Source organism: Aquila chrysaetos, chromosome 6 (genome assembly GCF_900496995.4).
Source record: "Aquila chrysaetos chrysaetos chromosome 6, bAquChr1.4, whole genome shotgun sequence".
Lineage (NCBI taxonomy): Eukaryota > Metazoa > Chordata > Aves > Accipitriformes > Accipitridae > Aquila > Aquila chrysaetos.
Window position 1 is genome coordinate 5302411 of NC_044009.1, and position 14815 is coordinate 5317225.

The following is a 14815-nucleotide window of genomic DNA, read 5'->3' on the forward strand; positions in this document are numbered from 1 at the left end:
ATAGCACTAGATGGCTCATGCAATGGTGGGTCTTGAATGGAGGACAAAAGAATTTTGAATGCCTACTACAACAGGCAAGAAGCCCTGTCATAAGTCTTTATCTCTTTCAATACATTTCCCATTTCTGAAATTATTCTGTTTTACCTGTTTAATCAGTTTATGTTACTTCCTCTCTTAGGACTCCCATGTCACTTCATTAACAGGGATTCTATATTAGATGTTTAAAGCTTTGTACTGCCCTCCCCCTGCCCCATGCCCTATCTATGGGGGCTTCATTCTAATTGGCTATATTTTAAAAACTTATTTCCCAGCTGGTAGGTTGCTAGGCTTTGTTTGTGTGGTTTCTGTAGAAGGAGTAATGCAGATATGAACTGGCACGGTTCCAGTGAAACAACGGGGATGTTATTTTGCTATTGTTTAATTAATGCGTTGCACTCATTTCCTGTGATAAAATCTGTGCATGAATCCTGAACAACTGAAGTTTGCATCATTGTTGTCTTCAAGTCCCCTTTCCAAAAGCATACATTTGGAACCATTACTAGGACTATTTCTGTGAAATTCCAGTGAAGAAGTAATAGAAACTTTATGCTTAAGATAAAACTTATGAATTGAAGCTCAGCGACTATTTGAGACTCTTCTGTTGCTGTCTATATCTGTGGCAAGCCATTCTTGAAATAGGTCCTTTTAAGCCCTTTTAATTTCTTAAGTTGTCTTCTACTTCTTTTTATATGTTTGTTTAACGTTCTTGAGAATGGCTACTTGAACCATAAAGAAAGATAATATGTAAGCTAGTGACCTTCCTGTTATCACAAAGGTCTCCTTACAGATCTGCGTTCTTCATCATTTCTCCCTCTTTTTGAACTTGTGTAATTCATTTATCTTGAATACTGTTAAAGCAGCAGAAAATACTCTTGTTATTCTAAGCTGATGTCTTCAACTACTTACTTTCTTACCCCACAGACAGATGATCGTTTGGTATCTACAGATGGCTTTATGCTCAACTTCTTATGGGTACTACAGCAACTTAGTACGAAGATAAAGCTGGAAACGGTTGATCCCATGTACATATTTCATCCCAGGTGTCGTATTGACCTTCCAACAGATGAGACAAGAGTGAAAGCAACAATGGAGGATGTTACAGCCTGGATTGCTGAACTTTGTGAGTATTCTTACTGAGATACGTTAAGCATTTACTATGCCTTGTGCTTTTGATACTGGAGGTACATGGAAGTACTTGATTCCAGCAAATAATTTCCCTATTCCTATATGCTTTCTTTTGTTGCTGTCTGCTCTTATTCTTTTAAAGAAAGTTGAGTTCAAGGTCTCACCCCTAGGTAAGGCAGTTCATTTTTTAATTTAATCACCTATACTGCTTTTTTGTTTGTTTGTTTTCTAGACAGGGATCCGTCTCCATTTTCTGAGCCGAAATTCCCAACAGAATGTTTCTTCCTAACCCTGCATGCCCATCATCTCTCAATCCTGCCAAGCTGCCGTCGGTACATACGTAGACTGCGTGCCATCAGGGAACTCAACAGGTTAGAAGTTGCTAATTATCTAGTGCATCTGAGAGTCCTAGGATCCTAGCAATGTCCTCTTCTCACCATGATGGCAAGTCCAATAAACTTAATGGAGATTAGAGTGACAATTTGGGTAAAACTGTTACTGAGTAAAGATTGTCTTAACTGTTTGTTAATCTGCTGCTTTTGGCCCTTCTGGATTTTTGATGGTGAGGGACTGTGGCTTGAATGAGGATTTGAGATAATGGTGGGATGGAGGATATTGGTTACACAAGGCAGCTCAAATTGGTGAGAAGACCATTCTATTTAAAAGATGATTGAATTATCTTCAGAGCATTTTAAGATTCATGACATTACTTAACACTGTAATTATAACTTAATCTGTGGTGTGGTTGATGGTGTGTGGGCATCAGTGCCCCGGGCTCTTTGACATAGCTGCAGGAGTGCATATAAAGTTACGTGTCTGATAATCAAGTCATTGTAGATGACTTGCGATTTCAGAAACAGGATCTTGTTAGTTGTGCCTGAGCTGTTTTGTATGTCCCAGAAGAAACTTACCTTTTTTGCCTTGACTTCTGAGGTGGGATAACTTGTCTTACTCTCGGGGCAGGGGGACGAAAGCCTTCAGCAGTAAACTCTTAATATTGTTGATGTACATGTAATTCAGCATGTGGTTTACTATTCTAAAAATTATAAATAAAAGTTATGTTGTTGACTTGAAGATACTGCTGTTTTCCATTTCTCTTGGCATAAATTCAAATAGACTTTTATAGTTGCTAAACCTCTAAGAATACTCTGTTAAAATTAGAACAGATTTTTGTATCATCAGTATTTTCCATTGTTTATAATTGCACTCATTGCGTTTTGGTAAATGTTCCTTGGCAGTAATACCATGAGTTCATTACAGGATTTTTGGACTGCATTTGTAGTGATTTCATTTTTAGTTTTTAAAGGATGTGCAGGCCAAGAACCTGGGAAGCTGCAGAGCATGGAGTAGGAGAAGTCAGTATATCTTAAAGAAAAAAGTATTTTCATATAAACAGCCTGTGGATTACTTGTAAATAAGCCATACATTTGGCTTGAAAAAGGAATTGCTGCTTTTCCCTTATTTAGAATTGCTGTGAAGGAGTTGCTTATGCAGCAATCTCCATCTAATGGTGCAGAGTGAAGAGCTCTTGGCTTCTACTGACATCAATAGCAGCTTAGTGTTCAGCATTTTCCATGAATTGCTTAGTTGCTTGCAGCACTGGGCAACGTAATTAGATGTTGTTAATAAAGAAATTACACTGGATATTTTTCAGCTGTAGGCAGAGATTGATGTGGAAAAGAATTTGTGTTTAGAGGAGGGATGAAAAGGGACCGTATTCATATAGTTCAGTGTATTGAGTTTTGTTCTAATTAGCTGCCCTTCCTAAAAAAAATTAAGATATGGGAATGCGTAGGATTTTTTTTAACGTAAATGGTGTGTGTAATGTACACTTAAGTTCTCTCTTCTGTGGGGTAGAGTAAGAAGATGATTAAGGGAGGGGAGGTAATGTCAATCATCTTGATTTACTGGTCCTTATGCTGACAGGGAGACTATAGACTATTCATGTATTGTACTCCTCTGCAAAGCTGAATTTTAGGGGGAGTGGAGCATGAGAAGGGTAGAACAAAACTGCAAAAAATCATTTACAATAGTGGAAAGTGGGAAGGTACACAGGATGCAGACTTGTACCTTTCTTGGGAAAGGGGAGTTGTTCATAACAAATTCTGCTGTTAGCCATGGTTTTTTTCCTTAGCTGATTTTGTTTTCCATTTTCCTTTCTCATATTAGCAGATGAGATGTCTAAATATCTCGTTGTTAAGTGGACCAGGACCAGCCCTCCTTTGTGTTGGGGTTAATTTTGGGGCTAATTTTCATGACACCCTTTTAAGCTTTCTTTAGAGTGACTGTAGACTTCAGTGTGAAAAAGAAAAAAGGCAAATACTTTTTTTTTTTTTAATACAGTGGATAAAATTAGTTTGTCAGGCAGGATAGATCCCTTCTGCGTTTCATCCATCCCCCCCCCCCCCCCCCCCCCCCCTTTTTTTTTTGGTACTGTTCAGATTTGTCTGACAGGCGTGTATGTTGGAGCTAGTGTATGTAGTTTGAATGCACACTGTGCAGATAGATGTTCAGTCTGCATTTACAAAAGCAATTTTTTTTTCTTGTTATGATGATGAGTAACTTCTCGGAAAATTATTAGACTTTTCCCCACTTTTTTTCTCTATTTCCTCAGTATTTTGCAGATAAGTAGGTTAAATGCCTTATAGATGGCAGTACCTATCCCCTCTGCCATGTTAACCAATTATTGCATATGGTTTTTAGGACTGTTGAAGATTTGAAAAACAATGAAAGTCAATGGAAGGATTCTCCTCTGGCTACCAGGCATCGAGAAATGCTGAAACGTTGCAAGACACAGCTTAAGGTTTGTAAGTGATTCAGTTATCAACTAAATGCCTTTGTCAACCTGTATGTCTGTTTACTTTGTGTCCTAATGTTTAATGCAACTTCCCACTGATGCTTCTTGAAAACCGTGGTTTTGAATCTATGAACCATGTGACTATTGCACTAGGTGGTCGTCATGATACAATATACCATTAACAGTGAATTTAAAATCCAAAGTAACACCAAGAGTAACTTAAGCAGTATTCCGCAGAAAGAAGAAAATACTATTTTTATTGGAGAGAGAACAAGCAAGGGGATTGTGATTTGTTCAGGGGTAGTTGTGCGTGCACAGTCCGTGCCCAAGATGGAATTGGAACTCTCTGGTCCCTAATCTCATGTAGAGTTCTTGCAAAGATGAGTATGCTGGGGTCCTCTCTTTGGAAGGTCAGCCCTGGTAAGGTCTTCCTAGTATAAATTGACATAAATGTTCTAAGCTGTATCACCAAAATGACTTTAATTGCACATTTTCCCACTCTGATACCTCTGTTATTTCTTCCATTGTTCCCGTAAAGCTTGTAAAAGGCTTCTCTGTCCCTGCAACTCTGAATTATATATGTGTTTTTCTTGATACGTTGGGGCTTAAGTGCCCTGTTTTCTTCAAATAAGAGCATATTTTAAGAAGAGACCATTGTATAATTGTCATAATTCACAGATATATTGATTAGCTTGGATAGGCTTGGCCTTCCTTTTACGTTGTCTTGCCCTGGATTAGTTTTTGTATGCATATTCTGCAGAAACTGGTGAGGTGCAAGGCTTGCGCAGATGCTGGTTTGCTGGACGAAAACTTTCTCAGGAGGTGTCTGAATTTCTATGGCATGGTGATTCAGCTGATGCTTCGCATTCTTGACCCTGCCTATCCCAAGTGAGTGTCAGGATTATCTGCGTAAATTGTATCAAAGATATTTCAGATCATGTTAGATTGTTTACTGAATATAGCAGTTCTAGAATTTTTTTTTTTACAGTGTTTGCATTCTTTTGTGCTTGTTACTTTGTCAGTGATATATATTCTTGCCTGGAATATATGCCTTGTTTATAGTTTAAGGTTCAGTTGGGGGGGAAGCAACCCTTGGGTGTGTTTAGTACACTTGAAGTATTGACATGGATTTTTAAAAAGTCCGTTTCAGCACTCTTGTAAAGTGTTCCCATAGGGGAATTCCATAAGAGAGCTGGTGACACTTTCTACTTAACCCTGCTATTTTACTGTCCCGCTTGTTGTCTCTCTTATTCTACAGCATAAAATTGCCTTTAACTCCTGAAGTTCCGAAGGTATTTGCAGCATTGCCAGAGTTTTACGTGGAAGATGTTGCTGAATTTTTATTTTTTATTGTACAGTAAGTAAAGTTATATCTAAAGGAAATTTGTACTACCATTTACCCCTGTAACAGGTGGTGCGCACATACATTTAGGGTGTGAAAGTAGTTTCCTAGCTATTCTGTAGTTCTGTTTTTTTAACAACATCCATAAGATTATGGCATTGGCAGGCATTGCTGCAGATACAATGCCTAGATGAGCTCCAGAGTCCCTTCTAACCTAATTTTTTCTCGTAAGAAACCTGAAGGTTTTTTGGTTCTCTCCCCCCAGTAATTTTTTTTTATGGTTTGGAGTGAGACCTTTTGATCTCATGATATGTTAAATCATTACTATAATAATATTTTTAAAAAGTCATAGCTTAATAAGTAGAAAATTCCCCCATTTATAAATTTGCTGGGACAAAAATGCATTTGTGTAGTTTTAGCAGTTTAGACAGGCATGAATAAATAGCTTAGATGTAATCCTGGAGTTCTGAAGCTGGTCACTTTTTTCCTGAAATGTGCCTTCCAATTCAGGCTTTGCTGGTTGTATGATGAGGCAATGTTTGCTTTTGCCTTCCTGAGGTGCTGTTGTACTTCATAGCAAATTTGCTATTATGCACAACAAAAGAATATGATAGTGTTTCAGGCTAAAATTCAGCTTCCAGTGAACAGCTGGGAAGATCTTTTGGAAGAGTAAGAATCAGTTGCTGTAGAGAAAGATGAGAAATTATGATAAAATGACTAAACTTTTGCAGTTCCTAATGAGTGATCTGAACTTACTTGATGTATATGATAAATCTTCTGTAGACAATACAGGGCTGGGGTTTTTCATGTTGTTTTCCTTATCCCCCTCTTTTCAGATATGCTCCTCAGGTGCTTTATGAGCCCTGTACTCAGGACATAGTGATGTTCCTTGTTGTGATGCTGTGCAACCAGAACTACATCCGAAATCCTTATTTAGTAGCCAAGCTGGTGGAAGTGATGTTCATGACAAATCCAGCTGTTCAGCCCCGGACACAAAAGTTCTTTGAAATGATTGAGAATCATCCTCTCTCCACTAAATTGTTAGTGCCCTCCTTGATGAAGTTTTACACAGGTAAGTGCTTCATCTATAGTTCACTGAGTGTACAGTAAGCAATGAGTATTATAAGGCAAAAAGCTGTGTTAGTTGTAACCTTTTAAAACAAAACCCAAAAAAACAGGTAGATCTTGGGTCTGTTGTAAAGATGAGGCTTTGTTGCTCAGGAATCATGGGAAACAGCATTAGATGGAACCTTGAGAGTTCTAGTCCTTCCACAAGCTGCTGTGCACTGACAACTCTACCACTGTAGATTGATGTGACAATTGTTTTTGTGGTGTTTAGATTACAAACTGGAAGTTTTTTGTTTGCTTTGTAAGGGAGTATTGGGGTTTTAAAAGTTCTGACTGTAGTTTTGCTAGTCCTGTAGATCTGGATGCTTCAGAAGAGTTTTGCAGCCATAGAAACAACTATTTTTGCAGGGTTCCCAGAGTTTTCTTAGTGAAATTTTAGACTGGGACCAAGCAGAGTGGAGTTGAATAGAATAAAGTTTTGTTTTCTGCGGGTTTTTCTTCAGAAATTAGGTTGGTTCTGGATTAGAAAATGGACAGTGCTTTGTCTTTTAATGGGGATTAATATGGAGACTTCTGAATGGGAATTGAATTTCATCTCTTAAAGCTTGGTGCTTGAAGCTCATCACATTGGGGACAGTAGGGGAGAGAGTAGTGTGTTGCAGGTGAATTCTGGAGGGGAAGGAGTTTTGATTTCAGTTCTGGGATCTGTTTTCTTTTTCAGATGTTGAACATACTGGAGCCACTAGTGAATTCTATGACAAGTTTACGATCCGCTACCACATCAGCACCATTTTCAAAAGCCTCTGGCAGAATATAGCTCACCATGGTACATTTATGGAAGAGTTCAAGTGAGTAAGAAATTGTGTGTAATGCTGCTTACTGTCATGCAAGCTGCTCAGGCAGTGACCTGAGGAAGTCATTACCATTGGGAACGGGCGATGCTGCTTTCCATTGTATTTTAAATGGCAACCCCTTCCAGTAGAACTGGGGTGTTTCTAAACTGAGCTCTGGACACCACAATCAGCTTGGCTTGGGGAATGGGATCATTATTTGAAATATACAGTGCAGAAGGAGTGTTGCTGGGGTTGCAGTCTGGTCTGCACACCCATCTACTCTGCCGTGATAACTGTGTTTCAATGTTTTCAGCTCTGGGAAGCAGTTTGTTCGCTACATCAACATGCTGATAAATGACACAACTTTCTTGCTGGATGAGAGTCTGGAGTCCCTAAAACGTATCCATGAAGTGCAAGAGGAGATGAAGAATAAAGAACAGTGGGACCTGCTGCCCAGGGTGAACAGAGCTGTTTTTCAAAGTGCCCTTTACTTATTTTTAAGTTTTTAATACAAGACCATTAAAAAAAAACTTTTTAATAAGGGGCAGCACCAAAGAGCTGCTTGTGAGAAGCAGGTCTCAATGCTTTTTCTTGCTGCCAGTATGGCCGTGGTCACTCTGGATGACGTTCTGCAAAATCCATCATTCTGTGTAGTTATGTTGTGGCTGGCAAGGAGTGGTGTGTGAAGTGGAAATAGTATGAAGTTTTAAATTACTGTGCACTTAATTCTAAGTGGAGAAACTGCAACTTTAACCTTCTTGAAGGAGGTTTTGGAAGATGCTTGCCAGTTGAATTTACTTCAAGGGATAGAAGCTTTTATTTTGTTAATGCATTGATCCTGGGTAGATTCAATGCAGGCAATTAGAGTCCTATATCTCAGACGTTAGCCTGATTAAACAATAATTGTCTGTGTTGACCCACCAATGTCAGGTATTTCTATTTTAAGGTTATTGATTTAAAGAAAAAAAAAAAGTTTGAAAGCTATAAAAATCTTGTTTGTTGAACTTATTCTGGTTTGTTCTTCTGAAGCCTTTCTTCCTGTTTGTACCTACTAGCAAGGTAAACCCATTACTGTAGTGACAAAATGAGCTGGTACATCATCCACAGATTGTTCCAGTGTGGAGTGTTTAGTACTTATGTTGACACATAAATTAGAGAGAACCTCACTTGACTCTTGGATCCCAAGCTGGTTTTGAAGTATTGGCATTTGGATGGAAAGGAAGCATAACCCAGTTCTGCAGCTGTGAGGAGCAGTTACAGGATGTAAACAGGCTCAATAACCATGGAGTCTTGTGATCCCATTTGCATTCCTTTTTTAGTGTTGCAGAATTCTGGAAAATTGGTGCAGACTTTAGTATTGGGTAGTAAAAGTGAGCTGTACCTTAAATTAAAAAATGTATCACATCTGGATTTGAACTGCAGTCTGTTGTCTGTCTAGATCATGTTAGCATTATGGCTGTTAAGGTTTTGATGGGTGATGATGTAGGAAATTCTCTGGACTTCTAACCACTGAATGTTTATTTTCTAGGATCAACAACAGGCTCGGCAATCACAGCTAGCTCAGGATGAGCGTGTGTCTCGTTCATATCTTGCCCTGGCAACAGAAACTGTTGATATGTTCCATATCCTTACCAAGCAGGTTCAAAAGCCTTTTCTCAGACCTGTAAGTCCTGCTCAGATTTAACTTGGTTTCTAGCTTCTTCAACATCTTTGCTGTTGGATAATAACCTGGAAATGTTTGGTAGCCCGTTGTCTCCATTCTCCTCCCCTTTCTCCAACTCATTGAAATCTAATTGCTGTTGAAGTTATTTGATGTTAAGTGCATTACCTGAGTCACTGAGATGGTGTGATCCTTCGAGACAGAAGCTGTTTGCATTATTTTTTTTTTTAAATGGAAAGCATGCATGAAGAAAAGACACTTCCTGCGAGCCTACAAAATGATAATTTTATTAGTTCCTGATCTTGTTGTATGCAAATCTAGTGGTAATATTCTTCATCACTGCCTTCATGCTGTAATCTGTGTTTTACTTTCGTCTTTTAGGAACTTGGACCACGATTGGCTGCTATGTTGAACTTTAACTTACAGCAACTGTGTGGCCCCAAGTGCCGTGACCTGAAAGTTGAAAACCCTGAGAAATATGGGTTTGAACCAAAGAAGCTGTTGGACCAACTGACTGACATCTATCTACAGCTAGATTGTGCTCGCTTTGCTAAAGCAATTGCTGATGATCAGGTGAGCTCCAAAAAGATGAGAGAGGGAAGCACAAAAGCACTGTGGACAAACAGGACTTTGCAGAATACTCTGGAAGAGTTTCATCTTGCTTGTATGCTGCCACCCAGTTTCCGTCATATATGCTTGCGATTTGTTTTCTTTCAGCAGATCATCTCTGTTCATATTCTGTCTGGCCTTTATAGATGGGTATATTTTCAAAGTGTTTTGCAAACCTGTGGACACCCATAAGTATCTATAGCACTTCACACACATAGAAATTTTCCTGAGCATTAGTTGCTTATTAGCTTACAGCCTCACTGTAAATTAGCGTTAAGTACTTTGTCCTAATTTTCTAAGTGGGAAAGCTGAAGAGTTTTGACTCCCTCCCCCCTTCCTCATCAAGAACACATGAAACAGGCAGAGCTGGGACTGAGAATAAGAACCTCATTTAACAATCCAAAATTCATTCTCTAGACTAACAGTTTCCAAATTTTTTTCCCTTTTGTATCACTTTATTAAATGGCTGTGTAATAAACTGACAAAACACAGCATATGTGAGACAATTAAAGACACCTTTGAATTCCTCATGGTAGTCTTCAGAGCAGAATGTTAATTCTTAAGGCAGATAAGCTATCCCTCATCTCTGTGTTCCTGTAAAGTTCTCAGACTATTGAATCACATCTCTCCATGCCTGTCTCTTGTAATACAGTTTTCAAAATGTTTTCAAAAATGTTCTCAATGGCTGCTTGAAATTCTAGTGGAAGCTGGTTTACAATGCATGAAGCTGTATTTGCATGTCTAGCGAAGCAGAGGTATCAGAGTAACTCATGATCTTTTTTCTGTAATTATTTAAGTTCTGATAATTGCAGATAGTATCAGTAACACTTCTGAAACAGACCTTATGCACTTGCATGTGTATACCGAGCATGCAGTGGGTTTTTTTATGCAGTTCAGTATATATTAAAGTGAGAATGTTATGCATCATTCATTCATCGATGCTAGCCACAGCAAAATGCACAGCAATGACATAGGGATTAAAAAGAAAGAAGCCTGCTGGTGTGGGAACTGGAATGAAGCTTAATTAACAAAGTGGCCCTTCATAAAAAAGTGTGGGGGGGGTGACTAGTATCTTGGAAACTGTCAATGACAGGAAAGAAACACCAAGGAAATGCACAGTTGGTTAATGGCTACTGGTATTAGAAGAAAAAAAAAAAACAAAACAAAACAAACAAAAAGTTGCTTGATCATGGCAGGGTCTCTCTAAAGCATTTTGATACATCTCCCATTTGCTAATCCTGGCACGTATTTGAAGGAATCTGAAAACGTTTATAAAGCCCTGGGCGTATTGCCATAGTTCTGTTCTCTTCTGTGGACTAGAAAGGAGTTTGGGTGGGCACTGTGTGTCCTGAGTAGTGAATGGTATTTCTTGGTGCGATGTAGTGTAGATGAAAGAAGTAGGGCTGTGTTGAACATTTTAAAATCCCCGAGGAAAACAGAAATCTGTGAGACTTAGTGTGTTTTGTTTTGTCATTTAATTCAACCTTGCGCTGCAGTGTAAATAACAATTTTTATTAAAAGGCTTATATCAAAACATGGCTTTGTGAACTTAAAAGAAAATGGTGTCTTCAGAACATAAGCAGCTTTCAAAAGTCTTTGCCTAACTTTCTTTTTTTACATGAAAGCAATGCTTGTTTCAGTTGAAACTATACGATATACATTTGGTCTCTCCGAATGTTGTACTCTGTAGCTGTATAGTTCTTACTGCACTGGTTGGCAAGTTTCCAGCAAGTGTTAGCTCCCTCTGAGTTGCCTTACTATTTTTGCAACATCATGGGATGGGTTTTTTGTTTGTTTTTGTTTTGGTTAGAAGAAGGAATCACTTCTTTGCCAGTACTGCCTTGCACATTATCAGACAAGTTAAGAAATCAAAAAAACTTCATTTTGTGCTGTTTTTTCAGCCAAGACTTGTGAGAACAAGAATACAGACAGGAGCAGCAAGACAGATGTTCTGTCTAAGGAACAATCCTAATAATTATAGTCAGCCTCTCTGAGTGTCTTATTCATTTTGATTAGGTGATGTTGCCTTTTGTTTTGTTTTGTTCTGAACAGTTCTACAGTAGTGATGACTGCTAAAAAAAGCATAAGTCTACCCCAAAGTCGACCTTTTGGTGCTAGATGAAATGTAATCTACATACTACTTTTATGTTTGGCATAATGTTGAGGTTTCATTGATCCTTCCTTCTGAAGTTTTAAAAATGCATTAAAAGATCTTTAGAATTTTTATGGCATGTTAGGGATACTACAACTCAGCAAAGTTATCCTTTATGCTTTGCTTATAGAGGTCCTACAGTAAAGAGCTCTTTGAGGAGGTTATCTCAAAGATGAAAAAGGCTGGAATCAAGTCAACCATAGCAATAGAGAAATTCAAACTGCTGGCAGAGAAAGTGGAGGAAATTGTTGCCAAGAATGCCCGTGCAGAAATCGATTACAGTGATGCTCCGGATGAATTCAGAGGCGAGTTTTCTAAATACTGACTTTTTAGGAGAAGAGGGATTTGTTTTGTTACTTTGATTCTAAATACGAGTATATATTAATAGAAACTGTGTATTGTTTATGAAGCCTTATATCCTGCTCTATTTCAGTTAAACAGTTAAGTAAATAGAGAGGTAAGAGTAAATAGAGAGGTAAGAGTTTCTTTCTTTGTTTTTTTCCCTGGGATTGTACTGTCCAGTCCTATCCATGTTTTGCTTACATGTACAGTAAAAAAAAAAAAAAAAAAAAAAAAACCAAACCAAAAAAAACCCAAACCAACAAAAAAACCAAAACCCAAAACCTGAAAATAGGGTGAAAATAGCTAATCCTTAGACCCAATTCAGAAAGGGAAAAGCACTATAAAGGCTGAAGTCCACCACTCATTTTAACCATTTTCTGTAACTTCAGCAATACACCTGACTGGGGACCCTGAATATCAGTTCTCCACTGTGGTTTTGTGTACAGATAAAATTTGTGGCTATTGTCTTCCATTTTAATGATGAGACACTTGTGCCTGCAGATCCACTTATGGATACTCTGATGACTGATCCTGTGAGGTTGCCATCCGGAACTATTATGGACAGGTCAATCATCCTGAGGCATCTGTTGAACTCTTCCACTGATCCTTTCAATCGTCAGACGCTGACAGAAAATATGCTGGAACCAGGTATCTCTTTAGCAGTTAGTAATGGAACTGTTGACTGGGGGACGCAATTTGTGTGCAGTTTGTTCCGCGTACTTTCAGAAGGTAGCGTAGTGGCCTGTTACTGAGATGTAACGGTTCTTTCATCTCAACTTGCATAGAAAAGTTCATTCCTTCTGCTTTCCCTTTTTCTGGCAAATAAACCCCACACCCTTGCCTTCATTAACTACCAGGCTAAAGGATATTATTATGGTAGGTAAATGAGTCATTTACTCAAAGCTGTGAAGAAAATACATTGATAGAGAAGAAAATAGTAGTAGGTATTCCTGATCAAGTTTCTAGAAAAGAAAACACTATTGGTCATGAGGAGCTTTTTTATAGTAGTATTACCAAGTAATTTAACTGCAAGTTAACCATTCTTTTTTCTCTTCTTTACACTGTTAGTGCCAGAACTTAAAGAGCAAATCCAAGCCTGGATGAGAGACAAGCAGAACGCTGACCATTAAAAATTCCCTTGCAGTGCACGCCAACACCAATGGGAAGAACAGGGCGTGGGCTGTTCTGGTAATAGTGGAGCAGATACACTTTGAAAGCTATTGATGGGATTAGCACGCCCACTGGCACTGACTTGCAGTAGTGACCAGAAGCATGTCGACGAGGAGAAAAGCGGCTTAATTCTTGTACATATATTTAAGTGATAACGATGGTCAATAACATGGAGGACAAGCTAGGAAGTTGCTTATGTTACAAAACTGTCCTTCAGTATGTCACATTTTGGAGTTTTTACAGCTGAATTATTTTAGCAAAGATGAATGGATCAGGGCAGCATCCCTTCAACCTTATTTTTTACAGCCAGATATCCGTTAATTTGATTGTGGTTAGAACCTTGGACATTTTGCTGCTAAAGTAACTTTTTCCTCTTTCCCTCCCTTTTTCCTCTTCCACCCATCAAACCTGCACTGCTGTCTTTTTTTTTTTTTTTTTTTTTTTTTGTAATGCAAAAAAAAAAAAAATCCCTGTGAAAATCAAAATCATTCCCCTGCCCTCAAAAGAACATATTCTGTGCGATAACTGTGCCTGCAACAAAGTGTTAATCTTGGGATCGTATTTTTATATTGCACATATTTGCATATTTGGTTTTTAATTGGTGTTAGACACAAGGATAATTTCAAAAAAGCAAAGATTTCACACATGGATTTTAATTTCTGTTCTTTGAAATGTCCCTTTTCTTTATGTTGATTTAGATGCTCTGGTATTTTTGAAAAGCCTTGAGATAGAAGTATGTTAAAACAGCTGCCATGAATGAGATGCTTGGGAATACCAGGATTTCAGTGACTTTTTAAAAAATAAAATCCGTTCTTTTAATGCTGCAGATATGATATATGCTAAATGACAGTTCTGAGCCAGTAGAGCTTGTCTGCAGAGAGCAGATCCTTTTATTCTTGGAGGCTGCAGTTTGGGGCAGGGGTCATTTTTTTTATGTTGCGTACCAATTTGTATCCATGGCTTGGCCTTACCAAAGCAGAAAGGGTGCAGGAAATATAGAATTACATTTTTAAAAAAAAAATAAAAAAAAAATACTCACAAACATTTTTGTATTACTGCCCCCTGCATATGATACTTGAATTTCCTTTTTAAAAAGGATTTGAAACCACAGTGTTTTAAAATTAAGTCTGAAAAAAGGTTGTTTTTCTTTTATTTGTTTTTCGCTGTGTCTTCTGTTCAATTCCTGACTCTCTTGAACTACAATAAATGATACACACTCGCACGAAATGTTTCCTTTGTCTTTCCTTTTAAGTGTGTCAGTAGAAGTATAAAAAATACACATGATTGGGTGGCTTTGTTCAGGTTTGCTAATAGTGATTTAGGATCTGGAGATAACTTAGTAAAATATGTGAAAAATTTCTGTGCACACAGATACCAGTAACACTTCAAACTAAGGAATGTTCCCAAGTGGGTGACTCTCATACCTATTCATAGCTACATGACAGTTGGTGACAGCCTCCAGGGGAACTTTTGGTTGGGTTATATATAATCCAGTGCTGACCTTTGAGATAGTCAAGTAATTCTAAATTAAAATGTGAAGATGTAGTGGGTTTGGGTTTTTTGTGGGTTTTTCGGGGTTTTTTTGGTTGTTTTTTTTTTTAGTTTAGTTTGTTTTTGTTGGTGTTCCCCCTGCCCCGCTCCACAGTGTGTGTGTGTTTTTCCCAAGGGTGGGAGGAAG

The 14815-nt window shown here is 38.2% G+C and overlaps 1 protein-coding gene across 5 annotated transcripts in view; it reads left to right on the forward strand.

Annotated features, from left to right (window-relative positions):
- Positions 1-14359, forward strand: part of UBE4B (ubiquitination factor E4B) — a 42199-nt gene extending 27840 nt beyond the window's left edge. For all 5 annotated transcript variants that reach the window (XM_030017738.1, XM_030017739.1, XM_030017741.1 and 2 more), the window contains 13 exons: positions 961-1159; positions 1397-1535; positions 3868-3967; positions 4722-4849; positions 5220-5318; positions 6140-6375; positions 7093-7219; positions 7518-7662; positions 8733-8867; positions 9246-9437; positions 11756-11930; positions 12469-12615; positions 13036-14359. In XM_030017738.1, the coding sequence (XP_029873598.1) occupies positions 961-1159; positions 1397-1535; positions 3868-3967; positions 4722-4849; positions 5220-5318; positions 6140-6375; positions 7093-7219; positions 7518-7662; positions 8733-8867; positions 9246-9437; positions 11756-11930; positions 12469-12615; positions 13036-13097 (1884 nt within the window). In that variant the 3' untranslated portion in view covers positions 13098-14359. The remainder of the gene's footprint in view (positions 1-960; positions 1160-1396; positions 1536-3867; positions 3968-4721; positions 4850-5219; positions 5319-6139; positions 6376-7092; positions 7220-7517; positions 7663-8732; positions 8868-9245; positions 9438-11755; positions 11931-12468; positions 12616-13035) is intronic.
- The last annotated feature ends 456 nt before the right edge of the window (positions 14360-14815 follow it).